Source organism: Pongo abelii, chromosome 6 (genome assembly GCF_028885655.2).
Source record: "Pongo abelii isolate AG06213 chromosome 6, NHGRI_mPonAbe1-v2.0_pri, whole genome shotgun sequence".
In the NCBI taxonomy this organism is placed as follows: Eukaryota; Metazoa; Chordata; class Mammalia; order Primates; family Hominidae; genus Pongo; species Pongo abelii.
The window spans coordinates 114,334,329-114,356,542 of record NC_071991.2 but is presented as its reverse complement, the minus strand read 5'-3'; the positions used below and the strand labels follow the sequence as shown (position 1 = coordinate 114,356,542).

Genomic DNA, 22,214 nt, shown 5'->3' with positions numbered 1-22,214 from the left:
CAAATGATACTGCAGAGCTATAGTAACCAAAACAGCATGGTACTGGCATAAAAACAGACACATAGACCAATAGAACAGAATAGAGAACCCAGAAACAAATTTATACACCTAGAGTGAACTCATTTTCAACAAAGGTGCCAAGAACATACATTGGGGAAAAGACAGTCTCTTCAATAAATGGTGCTGGGAACACTAGATATCCATATGCAGAAAAATGAAACTTGACCCCTATCTCTTGCCATATAGAAAAATCAAATCAAAATGGATTAAAGACTTAAATCTAAGACTTCAAACTATGAAATACTACAAGAAAATGTTGGAGAAAGTCTCCAGGACATTGGTCTGGGCAAATATTATTTTGGCAATACCCCACAAGCACAGGTAACCAAAGCAAAAATGGACAAATGGAATCACATCAAGTTAAAAAGCTTCTGCACAGCAAACAATCAACAAAATGAAGAGACAACCCACAGAATAGGAAAAGTATTTGCAAACTACCCATCTGACTAGAGATTAATAACCAGAATATATAAAAAGCTCAAACAGCTCTATAGGAAAAAAATCTGATAACCCGATCAAAAAATGGGCAAAAGATTTGAATAGACATTTCTGAAAAGAAGACATACAAATTGCAAGCAGGCATATGAAAAGGTGCTCAACATCACTGATCATCAGAGAAATGCAAGTCCAAACTACAATGAGATATCATCTCACCCCAGTTAAAATGGCTTATATCCAAAAGACAAGCAACCACAAATGCTGGTGAGGATGTGGAGAAAAGGGGACCCTTGTACACTGTTGGTGGGAATGTAAATTAGAATGACCACTAAGGAGAACCATTTGGAAGTTCCTCAAAAAACTTAAAATAGAGCTACCATGTAAACTAACAATCCCATTGCTGGGTATACACCCCAAAAAAAGGAAATCAGTATATCAAAGAGATATCTACACTCTCATGTTTGTTGCAGCACTGTTCAAAATAGCTAAGATTTAGAAGCAACCTACGTGTCTATCAACAGATGAATGAATAAAGAAAATGTGTTACTTATACATGATAAAGTACTATTCAGCCATAAAATTGAATGAGATTCTGTCATTTGCAACAACATGGATGGAACTGGGGCCATTAATGTTAAGTGAAATAAGCCAGACACAGAAAGAAAAACATCACATGTTCTCACTTACTTGCGGGATCTAAAAATGAAAACAATTGAACTCACGGACATACAGAGTAAAAGGATGGTTACCAGAGGCTGGGAAGGGTAGTGGGGGTTTGAGGGAGAAGGTGGAGATGGTAAATGGATACAAAAAAATAGAAAGAATGGATAAACCTACTACTTGATAGCACAACAGGGTGACTACTATAGTCAATAATAACTTAATTGTACATTTAAAAATAACTAACAACTAAAAAAGTATAATTTGATTTTTTGTAACACAAAGGATAAATACCTGAGGGGATAGATACCCCATTTTCCATGATTACTATGCAGCGCATGCCTGTATCAAACATCTCATGTACCCCATAAACATATACACCTATGTACCCACAAAAACTAAAAATTAAAAAAAGTTTAAAAATCCACCATTAGTGCCCGAAAATCAGATGTTTCATGTCTTTTCCCTAATCCTGTAAGGGCAGATAATGTCAGTGTTTATTTCAGGCCATATGAAGATATGGAAAGCTTCTTAATTCTTTTTAAAAACATTTTTAGAGACTGAGTCTCCCTCTGTCACCCAGGCTGGAGTACAATGGTGCAATCACAGTACACTGCAGCCTTCAATGCCTGGGCTCAAGGAATCTGTCCCACCTCAGCCTCCCAAGTAGCTGGGACTATAGGTGCACATCACCACACCCAGCTAAAATTTTTAAATGTTTTATGTTTTATTTTGTAGCCTTACTATGCTTGCCCAGGCTGATCTCAGACTCCTGGGCTCAAGAAATTCTCCTGCTTCAGCCTCTCAAAGTGCTGGGATTACCGGTATGAGCCACAGAGCTTGGTCTTCTCAATTCTTTTATAAAGCCATAATAATTTTGATGCTGGTAAGTACTGATAAAAGAAGTGTATTTGTCCATTCTCCCATTGCCAAAACGAAATACCTGACACTAGGTAATTTATAAAGAAAAGAGGTTTAATTGGCTCTCAGTTCTGCAGGCTGTACAGGAAGCATAGTGGCTTCTGCTTGGCTTCTGGGGAGGCCACAGGAAACTTACAATCATGGTGGAAGGTGAAGGGGGAGCCAGGAAGTACTTCTCATGGCTGGAGCAGGAGAAAGAGAGAGCGGGGAGGTGCCACACACTTTTAAACAACCAGATCTCATGAGAATTCACTATCATGAAAACACCACCAAAGGGAAAAATCTGCCCCCCAAGATCCAATCACCAGCACCAGCCCCACCTCCAATATTGAGGATTACAATTTGTCGTGAGATTTGGGTGGGGACACAAATCCAAACCATATCACAAAGTTTAAAAGAAAAACCAAACTGGCAGATCATTCCATTTGGTCATATTGTTTTATTTCCTGTATCCATTGCTAGATTGCATTTGCTGATATTTAATTTAGAATGTTTACATTTGTATTCCAACACACACATAAGTTGAAACTAAAGAACACTGTCCTGCTGGAAGGAAGGGTCTTTATAAAGGAAAGCCCTTCAGAATGGATTTTGGTGCACCCTCATATAGAAATCAAAGCAGAAGGCAGAAGACAACCTGGATTCCAGTTGCCATCTCTGTAAGAAGTCAGGAACCATGGACCTTGGTCAGGAAGTGTAAGAACGATATATAAATAATCATCTTTAAAACTTCTACTGTGTTATTTGAGTTGCTCTGGCTCCACCTCTCCACATATTTGCATTAAATGATTTACAAAGAAGAGAGCCTTAATGCTTGTCCTCAGGGGCAGCGAAACAAGGCAAGACCTAGGAAAACAGCAACCTCCCTGGCATCCAGGACTGGGGAGGTGAGAATTGCTAGTGTGAGTTGTGAGTGGGCTCAACAGTTGACAGAGTAGTTGAGGAGGGGGTCTTGACTCCAGGTCATAAGGTGCAAGTCTAGGAAGTTCACATCATTTGCTTCTCCCAAGTTCAGGGAAAGTGTCTCTCTCCTCACCTGATTAGCCCTTGGTAGAGTTTGGATATTTGTCCCTATCCAAATCTGATGTTGAGTTGTAATCCCCAATGCTGGAGGTGAGCCTGGTGAGAGGTGTTTGGATCGTGGGAGCAGATACCTCATGGCTTGGTGCTGTCTGATAGTGATTCTGGTCATTTAAAAGCATGTGGGCTGGGCACCGTGGCTCACGTCTGTAATCCCAGCGTGTCCGGAATTGGTGGGTTCTTGGTCTCACTGACTTCAAGAATGAAGCCGTGGACCCTCGTGGTGAGTGTTACAGCTCTTAAGTGGCACGTCTGGAGTTTGTTCCTTCTGATGTTCGGATGTGTTCAGAGTTTCTTCCTTCTGGTGGGTTCGTGGTCTCGCTGGCTCAGGAGTTAAGCTGCAGACCTTCGAGGTGAGTGTTACAGCTCTTAAAGCGGCGCGTCTGGAGTTGTTTGTTCCTCCCAGTGGGCTGGTGGGCTCGCTGGCTTCAGGAGTGAAGCTGCAGACCTTAGCATGAGTGTTATAGCTCATAAAAGCTGTGTGGACCCAAAGAGTGAGCAGTAGCAAGATTTATTGCAAAGAGAGAAAGAACAAAGCTTCTACAGCGTAGAAGGGGACCCGAGCAGGTTGCCACTGCTAGCTGGGGCAGCCTGCTTTTATTCTCTTATCTGGCCCCACCCACAGCCTGCTGATTGGTAGAGCTGAGTGGTCTGTTTTGACAGGGTGCTGATTGGTGTGTTTACAATCCCTGAGCTAGACACAAAGGTTCTCCAAGCCCCCACCAGAGTAGCTAGATACAGAGTGTCAATTGGTGCATTCACAAACCCTGAGCTAGACACAGGGTGCTGATTGGTGTGTTTACAAACCTTGAGCTAGATACAGAGTGCTGATTGGTGTATTTACAATCCCTGAGCTAGACATAAAGGTTCTCCACCTCCCCACCAGACTCAGGAGCCCAGCTGGCTTCACCCAGTGGATCCCCCACCGGGGCTGCAGGTGGAGCTGCCTGCCAGTCCCGCGCCGTGTGCCCGCACTCCTCAGCCTTTGGGTGGTCGATGGGACTGGGTGCCGTGGAGCAGGGGGCTGCGCTCATCGGGGAAGCTGGGGCTGCGCAGGAGCCCACAGAGGGGGTGGGAGGCTCAGGCATGGCGGGCTGCAGGTCCTGAGTCCTGCCCCGCGGGAAGGCAGCTAAGGCCCCGCGAGAAATCGAGCGCAGCGCCGGTGGGCTGGCACTGCTGGGGGACCCAGTACACCCTCCGCAGCCGCTGGCCCGGGTGCTAAGCCCCTCATTGCCCGGGCCGGCAGGGCCAGCCGGCTGCTCCGAGTGTGGGGCCCGCCAAGCCCACGCCCACCCGGAACTCCAGTTGGCCCGCAAGCGCCGCGCGCAGCCCCGGTTCCCGCTTGCGCCTCTCCCTCCACACCTCCCTGCAAGCTGAGGGAGCTGGCTCCCGCCTTGGCCAGCCCAGAAAGGGGCTCCCACAGTGCAGCGGTGGGCTGAAGGGCTCCTCAAGTGCCGCCAAAGTGGGAGCCCAGGCAGAGGAGGCGCTGAGAGCGAGCGAGGGCTGTGAGGACTGCCAGCACGCTGTCACCTCTCACCAGCACTTCGCGAGGCCAAGGCGGGCGAATCACGACTTCAGGAGATGGAGACCATACTGGCTAACGCGATGAAACCCCATCTCTACTAAAAACACAAAAAATTAGCCGGACGAGGTGGCAGACGCCTGTAGTCCCAGCTACTCGCGAGGCTGACGCAGGAGAATGGCATGAACCTGGGAGGCGGAGCTTGCAGTGAGCCGAGATCACGCCACCGCACTCCAGCCTGGGCGACAGAGTGAGACTCCCTCTCAAAAGAAAAAAAACAAAACAAAACAAGAAAAAAGCATGTGGCGCCTCCCCCTCACTTTCTCTCTGTTCTCTTGCTTTCACCATGTGATGTGCCTGTCCCCACTTCACCTTCTGCCATGATTGGAAGCCTCCTGAGGCTTCCCCAGAAGCAGATGCTGCTATGCTTCCTGTGCAGCCTGCAGAACTGTGAGCCAATTAAACCTTTTTTCTTATAAATTACCCAGTCCCAGATATTTCTATATAGCAATACACGAATAGACTAATACACTCCTATTAGCCAATGGACTCATTTCCTTCAACAATATTACCCACCCTGTCATTTCCTTCAACAGTATTACCCACATCTGTCATCTGATTGTGTCTACATCTGTCACCATCTTTTTTCCATCTGCACTTCTCATTAACTCCTCCTACCCTTCAAAGCCTCACCTCTCCATGAAACGGCTCTAAAATCCTATTAAATTCATTAGGCACTTTAAAATCCTTATCTTCCGTATCTTTGCTGTATTTTCTGCAACTTGTTTTTTTTTTTTTTCTTTTGAGACAGGGTCTCACTCTGTCACCCAGGCTGGAGTGTAATCAGGGCTCACTGCAGCCTCGACCTCCTGGGCCCAAGTGATCCTCCCACCTCAGCCTTCCAAGTAGCTGGGACTACAGGCACATGCTACCATGCCCACCTAATTAAAACAATTTTTTTGTGGAGATCAGGTCTTACTATGTTGCTCAGGCTGGTCTTGAACTCCTGGGCTCAAATAATCCTCCTGACCTAGCCTCCTAAATTGCTGGGATTACAGAAAACTTGGGTTTTCTAACAACGATGTCTTTGGGTATTTCCACTTCCCACTGCCTGTGAGCTCTTAAACCTTCATGCAAAGATTATCACAATCTGGAGTCCCAACTTCGGTAGGTCGACTTTGGACTTTTGTTTCCTCATCTTCCAAATCAAAGAATCAGATTCTCATCACTTTTTCTTCTGGCTCAAAATTACCATTTCTAAGCCTTCCCTGGTCCTTCTCAGCTGGAACCCATCTTCCTCCTCTGAATATGGGTCAAAGGTTATTTGTAACTATCACGTATCGCATCAATTCATCCAAGAAATCATTTGCACATCCCCTTTATGTTGAGAGTTGTGTCAGAGGAAGAAGAGGGAAAGAGATAGACCTGGCCCCTGCCACCAAGAGCAGATATCCCCAAGATAGACCTGGCTCCTGCCACCAAGAGCAGATATCCGCAAGACAGACCTGGCTCCTGCCACCAAGAGCAGATATCTGCAAGATAGACCTGGCCCTTGCCAAGAGTAGTGCTACCGGTGTGTGTACATGGAGTTCAAGCTCTTATGAGATACTTCCTTTAAGAGCCGGAGCTAGCCACATATCCCATTAGGGCTTTGTACAAAGTAGGTACAAAGGGTTTGCCAAAAGCATAAAAAGCCCTTGTGCACCTAAATGTTACCTGCCCACCTGACTATGCTTTTGGGGCCAGCAGGAAGATCCCCCGGGAAGGAGATGTGGCCGGGTGCTTTCCCCGAATACTGCTTATTTTAACACTAGTGGGGAAAGACTTCAGATTCTCAATAAGGGGAAAAACAAGCTACATAAAGGACAGGCCCTTTGTTTTTAGGCACTGGAGTGAGATTTTAAATAGTGGTACTTTTCACTTCAGATAGAGGATTCAAGTTTATTTATTTTTCTTTTCTTTTTTTTTTTTTTACTTAAGTAAAGCCAGATGCTAAGCAAGATATGAATCATACGGAAAGCTTTTAAAGGTGGTGAGGACAAATGATCACTTTGGTTCAGATCACTAAAATACTCAAAGAATGCTCACACTGAAGCATCAGGAATGCAAACATGATAAAAAATTTAAAAGTACCCTTATGAGAAAACATTTTAAAAATGGCAATGACGGTAAACTGGTCAGGTTCTACCACAGACTGTTGGGTCTGCGGCTTCTTATCAGGAGTTTTCTCACAAGAAGTTTTCAAACAAATCCAAAATGATTCCTGGAACTATAGTGTTGAACACTATTCAGTAAGTGGAGTCTCTGAACCGGAACAACCTGCCATGGCACACACATTTTGCTTCATTCACGCTTCCAGTGATTCCTCTTGCGAGCTTTTTCTGTGCATTTGGCCTAGAAGGACAGTTTGGGGTTGACAATGATGGTCCTGTTGAACCCAAGAGATTCCATTTTCCAAGCCTCTGCCTATAAGGGGTTCTCAGGGCCTGCTGAGATGTGTTCCATCAGCACAGAAACCATGATGTGGCATTCAGCAGATCCAGGTTCCCAGGAAACTCAAGGTAAACCCAAAGGTTTATTTGGGACATCAACAATTTTAGGGTTGGAAGACACAGGAGGATACAAATGATTGCTGCAATACACAAAAGTTTTATTTTTGACTTTCTTCTTCTTTTCTGAAGGCAAAATAAAATAGAACTGAACATCAGTGAATTTTGTACAACAAAAACAGCTTTTAATATGGAATAGTCCATGTACATTTTAAAATCTCGGAATGGCTTCCCTTTTTCAAAGTCATGCTTTCTTGCGGTCCACAAGGAGTTGGCACGGAGGAGACGGTGGCAGCGGTGGGTGAGGTGAGTGGAGGACGGGGCTTCTCTCAGATCCGTGTTAGCTGGTGCCACAGACTGGATGGGAGGATGCTCTCCACTTTCTCCATGACAAAGTTTAAGGGGGCAAACAAAGTGCTGAGGAACTGCAAAGAAACCAGACAGACACAGAAGTCAGCAGAAACCTTGTTCAAGGCTATAAAACAAACCTCTCCACCCACGCTTGCAGCTTAAGTCTCTGCATTACGAAAGTCTCAAAAGGCGACCATTTCATCTTTATGTTTACAGGAAACATCAGCTGATGGTCAAACCTGCATTCCAGTCCTTGGCCCCAGCACTGTTAGATAAGGGGGAGAAGTGTCAGCTGACAGCCCCCTCACTCCCCTGACAGGTGGCCCACAGTCCTGAGGTCTTCCTGCTAGTCTTTAGCATCTGCCAGCTGCCATGCAGATGACTGGTGTTGTCAAACAGGAATGACAGATTGGTGGCAAGTGGGCACAAGAGTTAAAAAATGGTGACAACTTAGACCAGCTGCTCATCTAGCTGGGTGTAGAGCTCACTTTAAATGGAAATGGCAATTTTACAGGTCAAGTAAGTTGTGCATGAATTTCTTTGCGATCCTACTGCCTCCCAAACACCAGCCTGGGCTCCTTTCTGAGCCACATGTTTAGCAGCATGCCTGGGACCCTGGGAGAAGGCGGCAAACCGGCTATTCCATGGAGGACAGATCCTTGTTAAGAGGGGCTGTTCTGAGTGCACCTCTGGGAACTCTTTCATTTGGTTACTAAATTCCTTTCTGCTTTTCATGTAGAGAATAAAGCTCATTAGCTGTGTCTTTTAAGAAAGCCAAGTGCTTCACATGAGACACTTACTAAAATATTCTCAAATCCATTCTAATTCTGTTCTTGTGAAGAATCAGCTTCATTCCACACCCCATCCAGCATCTGGCAGAAGAGGTGCCCTATCCCAGTCAGGGAAGAGAGAGTTGTTGGGATGGTTTCATTGCCCTCTCTCTGCTCAGAACCCAGGTATTGTCTCACTGGGGTTCAACACCTGGTTCTTGTACTGTGGAGCCCTTAGTCCTAAGCCCTTGTCCATTACACAGCACCATCTACACTACCAAGAATTTCTCATAGAAGTGTAGTGCGGCGTGTGTGTATATAATGCAGAGGGGATCATAGTTCTGAGGTCAAGAAAATTTAGTACATTTAATGAAGTTAAATCTGACTCCTTTACTAGGTAAATGTTCTGTGGACTGTGGGTCTTCGAGAAGAGGTATGGTGGGCAAGTTTCCCAAATTTGCTGACCCAGAATCTGTTCTGTTGTTTTGTTTTGTTTTTGGACCGGTAGAACACACACTGGGAAGGCCTGCAACACATTATAGCCAGATCATCAAATGCGAGATCCATATAATACAAAATCAAGACAGCATAAAATTTGGGATCCTTCTCCCATCTGTGTTTTACACCAATTAAATGTATTTATTTAGTAAGGCAATTAAGTGCTGGGTGAAATATAAAGGGGTATAGGACAAAACTAAACTCCCACTGTCAGGAAGCTCAAAGCCCAGCGATGGAGGGGGCCACGAAGATCTGGACAGAGCAAACTAATAACCAGATAGGCTGTGATGGCAATCAGGATAGAGGCCCAAACAAAGCACTGGGATTGGAAAAAGGAGAGAATCCGTTCTGTTGAAAGGAGCAGGAATACTTTTGAGAAAGAGGCAAGTGAAATGGACTCCAGTGGATGCTTGGAATATCAAAAGAGAGAGATGGAGTAAGGATGGTAAAGGAAGAAATAGGAGCAAGGTGGGCCCTCCAGGCTCAATAAATAGCCAGAAGAGAAATGGAAAAGCAACAGTATGACCAGAAGGTAGTAAATGGTTCAGTTTAGCTAGGACAGTTAGAAGAAATAGAGTTCAAAAGTGGCTAGAAGGATACTGGGGAGGGCCCTGCATGTCAGGTTGGATCTGCAGTCAAGAAACAGGCAGCCATGTCAGTGCTTGAGCAAAGAGGAGACGGTGCCGTCCTCAAGTGGGTGCCAGGTACATGGCAGTTTCTGATAATCTTCTGAAATTATCCTTTGTTGAGTGCACAGAACCACCCTATGGAATAGATGGCCTATCTTTTTCAGTTTAGAGCTGGACTGGGAGCACCCATGAATGCAGTTGGAAGGCATCATGGGAGACAATGGGCCTGGGAATAAGCAATTACTGCCCAATTACTCTGAAAGCATTTGTAAAATCCTAGTTATAAGAGGATAATATGGAGCAAGTCTACTGATTGCATTCACCCAACATGATAGGAAATACACACATAATATGTGTACATACATAATTATATATGTCTGCGTATATGTATATCTACATACACAGACACATATATAATCAGAGACCACCAAGGCTCCACAAACCACAGCATCTGTCTATAATGCTCAACTCCATAAAGAGGAGTTAAAGTGTTACAGTGGTCTGGATAAACCAGAGATTCTGACAGGTAGTGGAAGATAGGGCTTAATAAACAAGGTGATATTGCTGGCAAAGTTATATCCTGAAGACTTGGCCAAAAACAAACTTAGAACTGTTGAAGTTGTGGTTGAGTGGGGAAGGAACTGCTGAATATTGAGCCATTGCAGCCACGGAGCTGTTGCAACTGCTGAACATGAGTCAGCGCAGCTAGATAATAGGCATCGCTCAAAGTCTGTACTCTGGGTGATTCACACACATTAAAATGTGGGGACCTCGGGGAGCCTCACCTTGAGCTGCAGAATGAATGGAGATGTTACAATGTTGGCTTAAAATAAAGGTCTTTATTTGTTTGCTTTGTTTTGGGCACTAACCTGACTTGGATAAAAAGCACAAAAGTGAAGCCTCTGAAAATCAAGAGGAAAGCTTCATCCTGTTTGATGTCCATAAATGCTCCCTTTTCCCCATGCTGCACAGCAAAGTACAGTGGTCCCTTCTTTCCTGGATGACACCTGCGCTTCTCAACAAGGTTCCACAAGAATACGAAGCCCCAATGCTTCCAACGTATAGAATGATTTGCTTCTATCCCTCCTATCTAGAATGTTCCATCCTTGGGAGAATTCACAAAGACTCCCTTGAACTTTTTCCTAGAGAGCCTAATTTACTCTCTCACGAGCCCCAGTTGAGATGTGCTCCCTTCATTACTAAGCCACCTTCCCCCACAGCACGCCTTCCATCCCATACCTGCAAGGAAGGAGCAGGCAATGTAGTGAGGTGTCTGAAGCTGCTAAGCCCTTTCACTTCATAACCAAATAAAAGCTCCATCAGGAGATATTTTTTAAAAATGTCTGGAGGTGCAGACTTGCTTGGGATGCTCAGTTGTATTTCTGCACATGTTTGAAAATTAGTCAATATTTTTTAGTTGGAGACCCAACCAATATACAAGGAGAAACAGCAGTTTTCACTTGACTTAGGGGGAAATTTACTGCTGAAAAGTTAAGTCTGAATGAGCAACACCAAGAAAACCTGGAACAGCCTATGTATCTCGATGTCTAAAACTGTCCAGAGGGCAGAGATACATGGTCATATCTTTAATCAAAATGCCCCAGGATTCAATGAGTGTCTCGCGGTGAGAAAAAGCAACTGAACTAGTAAAAAAAGAGAACGACAGACACTTCAATTGCCTGATCTTCCTTTTCCTGGAACACCATCACCTAGAAGGTCACGGCTCCCAACAGGCTTCATTAACATTCAAAACGTGTCTGCTTATCTGAATAACTTCCAGGTGCCCTACTGCAATCAGACAATTGACATTTCACGGTAATCAATATCAGGCTTCAAAGAGGTCGAGGACTATAAGTGAACATGAGAGTCAGAAATCAAAGGCTCAGTTTCGGAGGAGAGAGACTAGAGAAGGAAAGACAGAGGGGTCAGAATCCTGACCTTCCCACATTCTGTGAGGAGGTGGGTTTGGAATGATAACGTATTTATATGTGCAAGCTTATCTTTGTAACTAAACATTCTAGGAAGAGTTAGTCCTAAATCACTGAGGTAGATTAGATTAGGGGGAAATGCCAGTGGAAGCTGCTCTTTCCACTATTTCCCAGTGGTTCAAGCTTCCCTGTGGGCTTCCTTATGGGCTGCACATCATGGTCACCATGTAAACACGCTGGAGAGTTCCCAAGCCAGCAGCTGGGGGTGGCAGTGCAATCTCTCTGCATCTACTAAAGGTCATTGTCCCAGGGACATTATCTCAGCAAAGGGCTGAGAAAATCACTTTCACAAGCTGCAAATGGTCGCAGGCAGCCTCTAGGGCAGTTGCGATAACCTGCGGGGTGTGGGGTGTGGGGTGGGAGCTTCAGGAGGGGCCTGATGAAGTGACCAGGGTGAAGATGCAGAGAAGACTCTGGGGGCAGGTCGAGGAGGCAGCGGGAGAAGGGGCTTGTCTCATTCAGGCCATCCATCTTCCTTCCGCACACAGTCTCTACAGACATTCTGGAAACTGCTAGACCTTAATGAAGGGCAAGATAAATGTGATTCTCCAGATAGAAGTTGAAATGCAAACTTATCTAAAGTACATTTGAAAACTGTGGGGAGCTGACCAAACTACCACACCTTGGTAGAGCAGAAAATATGAGGACCTTAAAGGCAGATTTATATTTTATTCAATCATTTGATGCTATACTCAAAACCAAAGCTTTGAAAATATGAAATGAGGCGAGTTGAGTCCTGTCCCACATCCTTAATGAACACCCCTCTCCGATACTCTGGAAGCAGAGCTGTATGGCCAGGCCTAGAGAACACCCAGGTGTATTCTAGTCACTATCCTTCCCTCTGCATTCCCAATCCCCTTGCTGGTTAAAGCAGACTCAGGCAATTATTCATTCCATTCAATACACTGGTTGTACATCTGCATCACCAGGGGAGCGCTTGACAACTGAGTTGCCCATGCTGACCCCAGACCAAGAAAGTTCGGGTTGTGGGGACGGGCCTCAGTAACTTCTAAGTTTTTCGATGATTCCAAGGTACAGCCAGGGAAACCACTGATTCCTGAAAAGCTTCCACCTGAACAGCTCTGACGGCACACCATGCAGCTGCAAGTGGCTGCTCGAAGTGTCAGCTTTCCAAGCAGCGTCCCTGGAAGGAGACAGGAGAATGCCCTCAATCTCCATCCTCAGAATATGCTGGGGGCTTTGTGAAAAATACAGATTCCTCCTGCTAATACTCAAGATTTTGGATTTCTGGTGGTGCGGCCAGGTGAATATATAGACTGGAGGCTGGGAATCTCTACTGATTCAAAACTCCCACCAAGTGCTATTACAGTTAGTTTAATGAAGAATACTGGACTAATGACATATTTTTACAAATATGCTCTAAAAATGTTTAACAGAAAAACAGAAAACATAAAAGAGCAATAATTGTTTAATGTAAATATATTGTTATTTTAAATTTTACTAAGTCACACTCTACTTAGAGTTTTGGCAACTACTTTTACTCAGAGATTGGCTAGGGACTAGAAGAAAATAACAAGTACTGTAGGCCCATAAACTAAGGAACATCCAAGGCAGCAATATGGGTGATAATGGGTGTAGAAATCATGTCATGCACAGAAGACTTAAGGAAATGTAAGATATTCTACCTGGGGAGGAAAAAGCAGGTAGTTGGTTAGAGGTGGCCATGAATGAGTGAGCTGTCCTAAGAATTTGCAAGAGGAAGGAGGGCTATTTGGTGTATCCTCAATATAGAATAGGAATAAGTGGAAACCAAAGGGAGGCAGATTTTTACAGTACAAGGAAAAGTTCTGAGTCATCCAATAATCAAATGGGTTTTGATGTTTATAAATATGTGAGCGCCCCATCACTGAAAGTATTCAAGATGAGTCTAGGTGACCTCCACTCAGGGTTGCTGTTAAAGGCAATTTGCTTCAGGTCCCTTTCATCTCTAAGAGGCTATGATTATAAGTATATAAGAAGAAAAAAAAATGCTAAGCTGTATCTGATTTTTCCATTGATTCTTTCTGCAGAGACCACTACCATTTATTATTTATTTAATAATCATTTATTGAAAACCTACTATGGGCAAGGCACTGTGCAAAGCCTTAGGGATACAGAGATAAGGAAGACACCATTCTGCTCTCAAGGAGCTCACATTCTAAATGGGACAGACAAGTTTTCAACAATTATAATACAGTACAATAAATGTGAGAATATACGTATTCATGGAATACTGCGGGATCATAAAGGACAGACACCTAACTCAGCTTAGAAGAACTTTAAAGAAAGCTGAGTATAAAAGAATGAAGAGGCATTAGTAGAGTGGATGAGCAGGGTGGTGACAGTAAAGTGCATTCCACGCACAGCAAACAGCACGTGCAAAGGCGCAGAGGTGTGCAACAGCCTGGTGCATCTGGCAATGGTGAGTGATCCACTATGGCTGAAGAGCAGTGACTGTGCAAGAGTTGGGAGAGCTAAGGCTGAGAGGTAAGCAAGGGCCAGATCATAAAGAGCCTTGGATGCCATGCTGAACAACTGGGACTTAATCCTGAAGTCAGTGGGAATCCACTAGAGAAATTTAAGCAGGGAAGTGACATGCTCAGATGTGCAATTCAGAAAGATCATTCTTGTGTCAGTATAAAAGAAAGAGTGGTGGAGGATAAGACAGGAAGCAAGGAGACCAGTTAAGACTACGGCAGGAGTTCAGGCAAGAAACAACAAGGACCTAGACTAAGAGGGATGCTTTGGGAAAAGGAGGGAAAGAAGATGTGAATCACATTTACTGAAGGCCTAGTTGCTTAGGAGGTTAGAACTGACAGATTGTGAAGGCCGAGACAGATGGGATGTGGAGAGTGAGAGAGGGAAGAGTTTGGAAGGGCTGCCGAGTTTCCGGCTTGAGCAACGGGGTGGATGGCGGAGGTCAGGAATACAGGAGGAGGAGCAGTTTTGGTGGTGGGGGAAGAGGGGTGATGAGTTCAGTTTTGGAAATGTTGAGATTGAGGTGCTGGAGGGATTTCCAGTTCATCTTCAACACGCATGAAAATACTCTTGCAATTCCAGTGCCTGAACTCTGCCGAGCAGAAAATGTCAATCATCTGGAAAGGGATTAAATCAACCCAGCCAAGTTAGAAATCATCCTTTCTGATTGCACTCGCCTTGAAATCTGGATGGAGTTCCAGGGAAACAATTGATACTGTTTTCCTTATTCCTTCTGTTTGAAACTCATCTGTGGCAACATCAGTAAACTTATCCTCAACTGCATGTGCAGGTTGAAATGGTCAGTTTTCAACAAAGAAACAATGGTTCTTGGCTGTCAATGCAGATGGCTTTTCTTATTAAAGCTCCTCTCCCCAAGCTCCTTAAAGACTCTTAATGGATTTCCATATTTCTAAATGTCATTTCAGTTTACTTCTTAATAAACCCTTTACACCCTCTGTTCATTCCTTAAACAAGCCAAGGGTTTGCAGCCATTAAAAAAATTATTTAAATCATCTTTGAAAACATAAATCTCATCCTTCACTAAGGAAAGAGCCACAATATCCAATGATTAGAAATAATGTCATTCAATTTACAGAAAACCAAGTAACTTCCCACACATTTTTCATTTGCTAGGATTTCCTAAATCATTCCATCCTTTTGGACCTCCTGCATTTTTTGGAAACTGCTGAGAATTTGTTGTGAAATGAGGCAAGGCATGCAGTAACAACCTGCACTTTCTCATTTGACCCTTAATGAGATTCCATTGATGATTTGATTCCATTGATGATCATGAAAATTAAATGGTGCGCAATGATCTTTGCAGGCTCGTATCCATTTCTGCAAGGCAACCCCGTTTCTCTTACACTGCTTCCCTTGGCTTTCCCCGTCCATTACCCGAGGGCTCCCTCTAGGCAAACACTCACAGCTTTTGCGAAGACCCCCATAAGTTCCGGGAACTGATGTGTCAGGAGGGCCAGCATGGCTGTGAAGGAACATAATCCAGCAGTAAAGAGAATGAAGAAGGGAAGCTCCTTCTTTGGGTAAACTGAGACTTCATGGAAAGCTGTGGAGAAGACCAAAAGGGAAATATCAGGGCTGGAGTAAAATGCATTTTCAGGGAAGGTCTATACGGCGGCACTGACTCCAGAGCTTGGGAAAGAGTTGGAAGCCTATTGGAAATAAAAAAATAGCACACCTGACAAACTGTAGCCAACATCTGACCCAGCCTTTGGAGGCCCATCTGCTGGTTCCAACTCTCCTTCCAGACTTCAGCACTCTAAGTTGAGGCAGAAGGGGGCTAATTTGGGGGTGTCACGCCTTCATGGGAGGGAAGAGGAGCACCGCCTATGCCTAATGTATAGTATTTTTTTCTCAAAAGCAAACACAGCTAAAACAATGAAGCTTTACTCAAATTACAAAACACGTGTTCATTGTACAAAACCTGGAAAATCCAAAATCCAGTATACAGGGAAAAAAGGCGTCCTGTCTATATTTTTTCCTTACTGTATTTTAAAAATCATTATAACGAGATGCTACTAGTTTCTCCTGTATTTTTTCCTGGCACCCTCTAAGTGTGTCAGTGGAGGGTGCCACCCTCATAGATATCCAGTGAGGACCTCACATGTAGGCCTATTCAAACTGCAAGGAGGGACGGTCAAGGCTGCTAGGGTTATCTGGCACAACTGTAAGAGACTCTTGATGACAAATACACTTCCAACAATCATCAAAAAAACAAGAAAAGCTGGTGCTCTTTAGAGTGCCCTCTATAATTTTTATATTATATTTCAAACATTGGATTTGGGAAAACCAAAAAGCTGTGGTACAAAGGTCAAGAGAATCGCCTCCTTCTCTGTGCTCATGATGAGGCTGCCTGAGAGACTGCCTGGGTTGATGGGGCTGGCCTGCAGGAGGAGAAAGAGCCACCTGCTGGGGGTGCTGGGGGAGAGGCTGTGAAACTGCACGTGAGAAACAGCCCACTTTAACCAAGAGGACCAGAGAGCTCCATGGTCCTCAGGGAATACAAGAGCTAGAGACCTTTCCTCTACCATTCAGCTCCTGTTCCTCAGAGTCCTCAACAGTAATCCACAAGGCTGAATACTGAGGGTGAAGGGGACCCAGGAGGAACTCCATACAGACAAATATGCCTACTACGTCCAGGTAGGTCAGCCTGCTGGGATTCAAACACATGGAGCAAGTGTACTCAGGGCCTCGTGTGGCTATAATTATACTTTTAATGTGCAAATTATGGGTAGCACTTAAAACAACCTACCTTCTTCATATCCTCACCCTCAACATCCAACCAAAAAAGATTTTGGAGGGAGACCAGACTTGGAGCACTGCATTCAATTAATGTGAGCCATAATTTTCTGTTTCAGGCTTATAAAGATTATCCCTATAAGGTTTCTCTTAAGAACTGTAATCTTGTTCTAATAACTAATCTATCCCCATGGAAACTTAATTGGACTCGATTAAAACATTTAAAAACACTGTACTTTTCAGAAAACTGCCTTTCTTACGAGAAAACTGAAACTTAACAAGGATCTCCCTGAAGGGGGAGTCAAAAGGTAAACTATGGGCCCATGGTGAGGATTTCTGAAATCAAATCTAATGTGTGAGGCACCAGACTCTTTTCATAATCAAGAAACACATCACGGTGAGAAACACATCATGGGGATCTCCCAGTTCCCTGAGTAGCAAATCTCGCACTGGGTCTGGCTGGCAAGGAGGCAAGTGAGCACCTCCTGCTACCTCAATCTGATGACAGCCGTTGAGTTCTGCACCAGATCCCACCATGCTGGAAATTCATGACTGGCTTGATGATGCTGGTGTTTGGAAATTTACTATGCACCCTGGGCTCTACGGTTACACTGTTCCTCTGGGGAAAGTACTTATATGTTAAAGCTATAAGATATTGATATAACTGGGGCTGGTGAAAGGGCAGAGATGGCAGGAGAGAGGACAGAGAAGGGAGAAGAGCTAAAATTTGTAGCTTATTATCTGAGGGATAAAAATATATCCTAAGTCAGGGCCACATGAAGAGCCTGACATGATCCTTGTACATAGTATGATTTGATAATAACCATTTAGCCTGAATTGTCAAAACAATGTTGTATTACAGCAAAGCAAAATAATATTTTCCACATGTGGTGTGGGTCATTAGACTGCTAGCAGTGTAAGGTAGTCGAGGGCAGGGTTTTCTTTTGTGTGCTTTCATACAGTGCTGAGGCTACATGTGTGCTCTGCACATGGTACTCCAAGCCACTACATGCAACCCACGAGGTGCTCACGGGAAATCCCTCTGGCCAGAGCACAGCCTCACCACAGAGCACCCTGCCCCACAACTCCACATCTGGCCATGGTACCAGCTTCCTGGTGCTGGCCTCCCACCCATGACTCATGCGCAGCTCCCTCTCAGTCAGCAGCTCCTCTTCAAACCCCGGTCTGTGCAGACCACATCTGTCCAGCTGAAGAGCCCAGGCAGAACCCTCACAATGGACCAGCCTAGCAGACACCAGCCCAAACCAGGGGTCTCTGTGCTCAGGCCAATCAGTACATAGGGTTTCTTCAGCTACATTTCAATCCTTTGGCATCTTTCCCTTTGATAAATTTGGAGAGACTTGGAGGAACAGGAAGCCAAACCCACTCACATAATTCACTTTAATACATATGCTATCAAACAAGGACAGGGGTTTGGAGAAAAGTAATAAAATACAAGGAGCATTCTAAACATTGATATTCCCACCTCTTCCAATCCCCACCTTTCACCACACACCCTCACTGGCTGAAGAGAGGTGAGACTTACACGGAAGCAGCTCTCGGTCTGCTGTTTCTGTACAGATTGGGTAAGGATAAAATAGGTGCCCCTTTTCCAAGGGATAAGGGATCATCCGAAAAGCTGAAAAGGAGAAAAAATATGTCAGAGATGTTCAATGTTTGTGTCATAACTTCCCAACTGCAAAAAGGGGCGTTTGAGCATTTTTATAACAGGGAACGCTTCTACAAAGGAGGCAAGGCTTACCCCACCAAGCTATGTGCCAGATGAAATGTCAGAGATAAATTATGATGTATTACTCACACATTAATCTCACACTATATATTCTGGGCAAACCTCACAAAACTGGGTGGGGACAGAGGTGCAGAGGGGTTGGGAAGCCATCAGTATCAATGCCCAGGGTTTCATCATCTACTAAATATTATTAAAATGTTACGGGCACTAATTCAATATGGCTAAACAAATAGTAATCATGCAAACGTAGATTAAAATGCTTCCCCAAGAAGCAAATGTGGATCGACTTGTTGGAGTTTGTGTAGATGTACAAATATGAAAGGCATTCTACCGAGTTGATTTAAAAAATACTGTTTAAGTGGATTTGAATTCCAATCAAGATGAATAAAAACAAAAATCTAAAAATGTATAACTCGGGAGGCGTTTCTAAACTTTATTAAAAGTTTAAATCTTAAATACCATGTGGGAAAACTGATCTGGAGAGATTAATTATCTGTATTTTGATGACGTTAGGCCACCTAAATTCTGCTTTTGCAGCATCAGATGACATTAGGGCTCACACTGAATTACGGCTTTCCAATCAATCCATCCTTTCCCATGATCAAGTGTGTTACTCTCCCTGTTACAATGTCATCGGCATGTTAGTCTCACTGTTCCTATGAACAGTACTCATGGAGGTAATTTTTCTTCAACAGATGTCCTCTTACTACAGCCTGCTGTAGATATAAAATATAAAAGCTTACCCTACTCTGGGAATGTCAGATAACAATCCTTGCCTTCATGTATGTTAGTGAGGGATGGTGGCAACATGCAGCAATATTTTTAGTTTTAAATGATACATTTCAAGGAATCATAGCTACATCCTCAGCTGTGTAACTACCAGAGCCTTCTCAAAATGCTGTCAATGTACATATTTATCTTTTGCATACTTATTTCAAACAGGAATCAGAAACAAAGAATGTTCTCCCTCACAAGAAATGACAAGGTTCCATTGTAACCAGCATCAGTGCACATATGGTATTTATTCTGGTGTCTGAATATTATTTAAAAGTAAAAACATTATGTATGTGATTCCAGCATTTGGAATGCAGTCAATCTACACCGCAGTGGTATCACTCTGAGGTTACAGCACATTGCCACGGAGAATATAAATCACTATAAATGTGGGATTAGAGCAGAGCCAGTTTGCTGGCAGTTTGCTGAGGTAAAAATGTTATCAATTTTCCTCTCATAACAGAAACCTCTTAAACAGAGATTAAAACATTAAAAACACCCCAGACTTTAACTCTGCTTAAAATGAAAGGCTCACCCTAGTTCAATCAGACCTTTTCTTGCACGCAAACAAAGATGACTTTTGCCCGCTAGAACAAGCAAGAGAGGAGTTCTTTGCACAGGTTGTTAACACACAAAGATCATTCCAAGGAACCAACATCTCTCTCATTAGAATCAGACTTTCAAGAGAACAAAACACCCCCCACAAAAACAAACAAAAACAAAAATAAGCCTTTTAGTGCCTTTATAGGATACATTAAAATCTCTTCTGGGAAGCACTGAATTTAAACTTAAACTACATTACGGCAGGATTTTAATGCCATTTCCCATAAATGATGGCTGCTACAAAAGCATCTGAAAAATGTGGAAAAACCTACGTGGGAAGTTTTTTGTTTTTTTTTTTTTTTCAAATCCAGATTCTCCATGTGCAAAGGGCTGCTGGGTTGCTGTAATTAAGTATCTGTTCAAGTTCATATGATATAAATAAACCCTCAGTTTTCAAAGTGGCTATAAATTTGAATGCTAAATTTTATTCAAAATTGAAGTCAGTTTGCACTTCAGGGAGTAATTTTTTAAATGAAATACAGGAGTGCAAGATCTTGAGAGTGTTCAACCATAGAAATCTAATGGTTGGTTGGTGTCTTTTCAGTCAAATGCTACATGTTTTTCACTCCAATATTTGGCATGCATACAGAATTTTGTGCGTCAAGTTGGCCTTTTCCTTTTTCTAATTGGTTCTGGTCTTTTTTGGAGAGGTTAGAGACACAATACAACTTTAAAAAGAGTGCATGTGTACACACAGCCACCCACCCACCCACACCCTCTTCCCGGATTGCCCTCCACCCCCATGATTATAAAGATGCTTATGGTGCTCTTAAAATCTCTCTCATGTCAGTTGCCATTTGCATTGAGCTCATAAAATAATATTAAGGCTTTTGGCTTCACTAAACAAAAGCAAACACAATTTCTGCTTGCAATTCTATCCTTTACCCACCCTGCAGTGCAGGGCCCAGTCAAGTGTGAGATAAGCAGGGGAGGTCCGGAGAGAGGCCGGGAGAGGCACTGCACAAGCCTTGCCAGCGTCACCTCCCACCTCCTGGTCCCTTTCACTGCTAAGACATGCAACTGCTCCATGACAGCCTTGTGCCTTTTGCCAAATGTCCAGAAATTTTGCGAATCTAAGTATTAAAAACACACTGATTTGGTGGTGCTAATAAGAATAGAAAAAGGTCATTTGAACAGATCTATTTTATGAATGAATACAGACCTAAAAATCCTTAAGAAAACACAAATTTCAGAGGAATTAAAAATACACATGTATTGGGTTAAAAACAAAACAAAAAAGTTAGGCCACTCAGAGTGAATACATGGTATATAAATGATATTTCTGCACTTTCTTCTGTGTGCCATCCCTTCCCCTACCTTGATTTTGGTTGTGCATTTGCTGAAGGGTCAAAATGAAACAGAATTAGTGAAAGAACAGATCATGCCTTCACAATCAAGTCTGCGGCACAGTGCTGCCTTCTTCTATCCCTGACCAGACACATTTTCTAGGTTCCAAGTCTATCAGTGCTGTTCCCATCAGAGATTCTCAATTGATACTGGGGGGAAAAATAAATAGAACCAAAGAAATGACAAAAGGATGGATACATGAACAAGTTAATTCCTGATTTTCCCAATGACTTCTAATGACCTCCTCTTATTCTACCTACTAGATAGGCAAGGATAGAATGTAATCAATCTAAGAGTATCTTAGATAATTTTATACAGATTATTTGTAACAGAGGGAACTGAGTTTGAATCCCAGCTCTACTTCTTATAATCAGTTGCTTGTCATAAGGTGAGTGGCTTCTTATGTAACAAGCACACAAAGGTGAGCCCAGCACACACTGCCCCTGCCCTCATGGAGCTCACCACCAAGTGCCAGAAGCAGGATCCAATCATGAAAGTAAGAGCAAAGGTTCCCACGGTAATGAACACCTCCAAGGGAGTCATGGTGCTGTGTATACATAATGGAGGAGCGGCCAAAGTGGCATCTAAAGGATGAGCAGGACCTGCCTAGGCTCACTAGCGTATGACTTTGGGTGGGTCGTTAATCTGTGTCCCTGTCTCTTCATCTGTAAAATGAGAATACCACAGGCTTCAAAAGGCTGGTAAAGGAACAAAGTGTAACAGCAGAGGTCAAGGCATCCACATATAGTGCCTGGCTGCTCAATAATGGGTTTCTCTTTCCCCCATATCCCTCTCTATTAAACCTAAAGTTCCTACTTTCTCTGTCAGGTCATACTCTAGTTTATAAGTAAAAATTCTGCTTGTTTGTTAATAATTAGAAATGCAAGTGACAGAACAGGAAATTATCACCAAATTGCAAATTTCGTGTCCTTATTTTTAAGTTCAATGTAGCTAACCAGCCACGAAGGCCATCTGTTTTTAGTGAGGCATTTGGGTGCAGCAATAAAGAAAATTCGAAAGTCAAAAGGCTGGGTTGTGA

The 22,214-nt window shown here is 43.5% G+C and overlaps 1 protein-coding gene across 22 annotated transcripts in view; it reads right to left on the bottom strand.

Annotated features, from left to right (window-relative positions):
• Positions 1 to 7,310: 7,310 nt before the first annotated feature.
• Positions 7,311 to 22,214, bottom strand: part of ST7 (suppression of tumorigenicity 7) — a 274,827-nt gene continuing 259,923 nt past the window's right edge. For 9 of the 22 annotated variants that reach the window (XM_024249374.3, XM_024249376.3, XM_063725595.1 and 6 more), the window contains 3 exons: positions 18,248 to 18,340; positions 15,369 to 15,508; positions 7,311 to 7,655 (listed from right to left, as the gene is read on the bottom strand). In XM_024249374.3, the coding sequence (XP_024105142.1) occupies positions 7,560 to 7,655; positions 15,369 to 15,508; positions 18,248 to 18,340 (329 nt within the window). In that variant the 3' untranslated portion in view covers positions 7,311 to 7,559. Of the gene's footprint in view, positions 7,656 to 12,115; positions 12,611 to 13,508; positions 14,562 to 15,368; positions 15,509 to 18,247; positions 18,341 to 22,214 lie in introns of those variants that run through there. The other 13 variants (XM_054559088.2, XM_063725596.1, XM_024249373.3 and 10 more) reach the window with 2 other exon arrangements.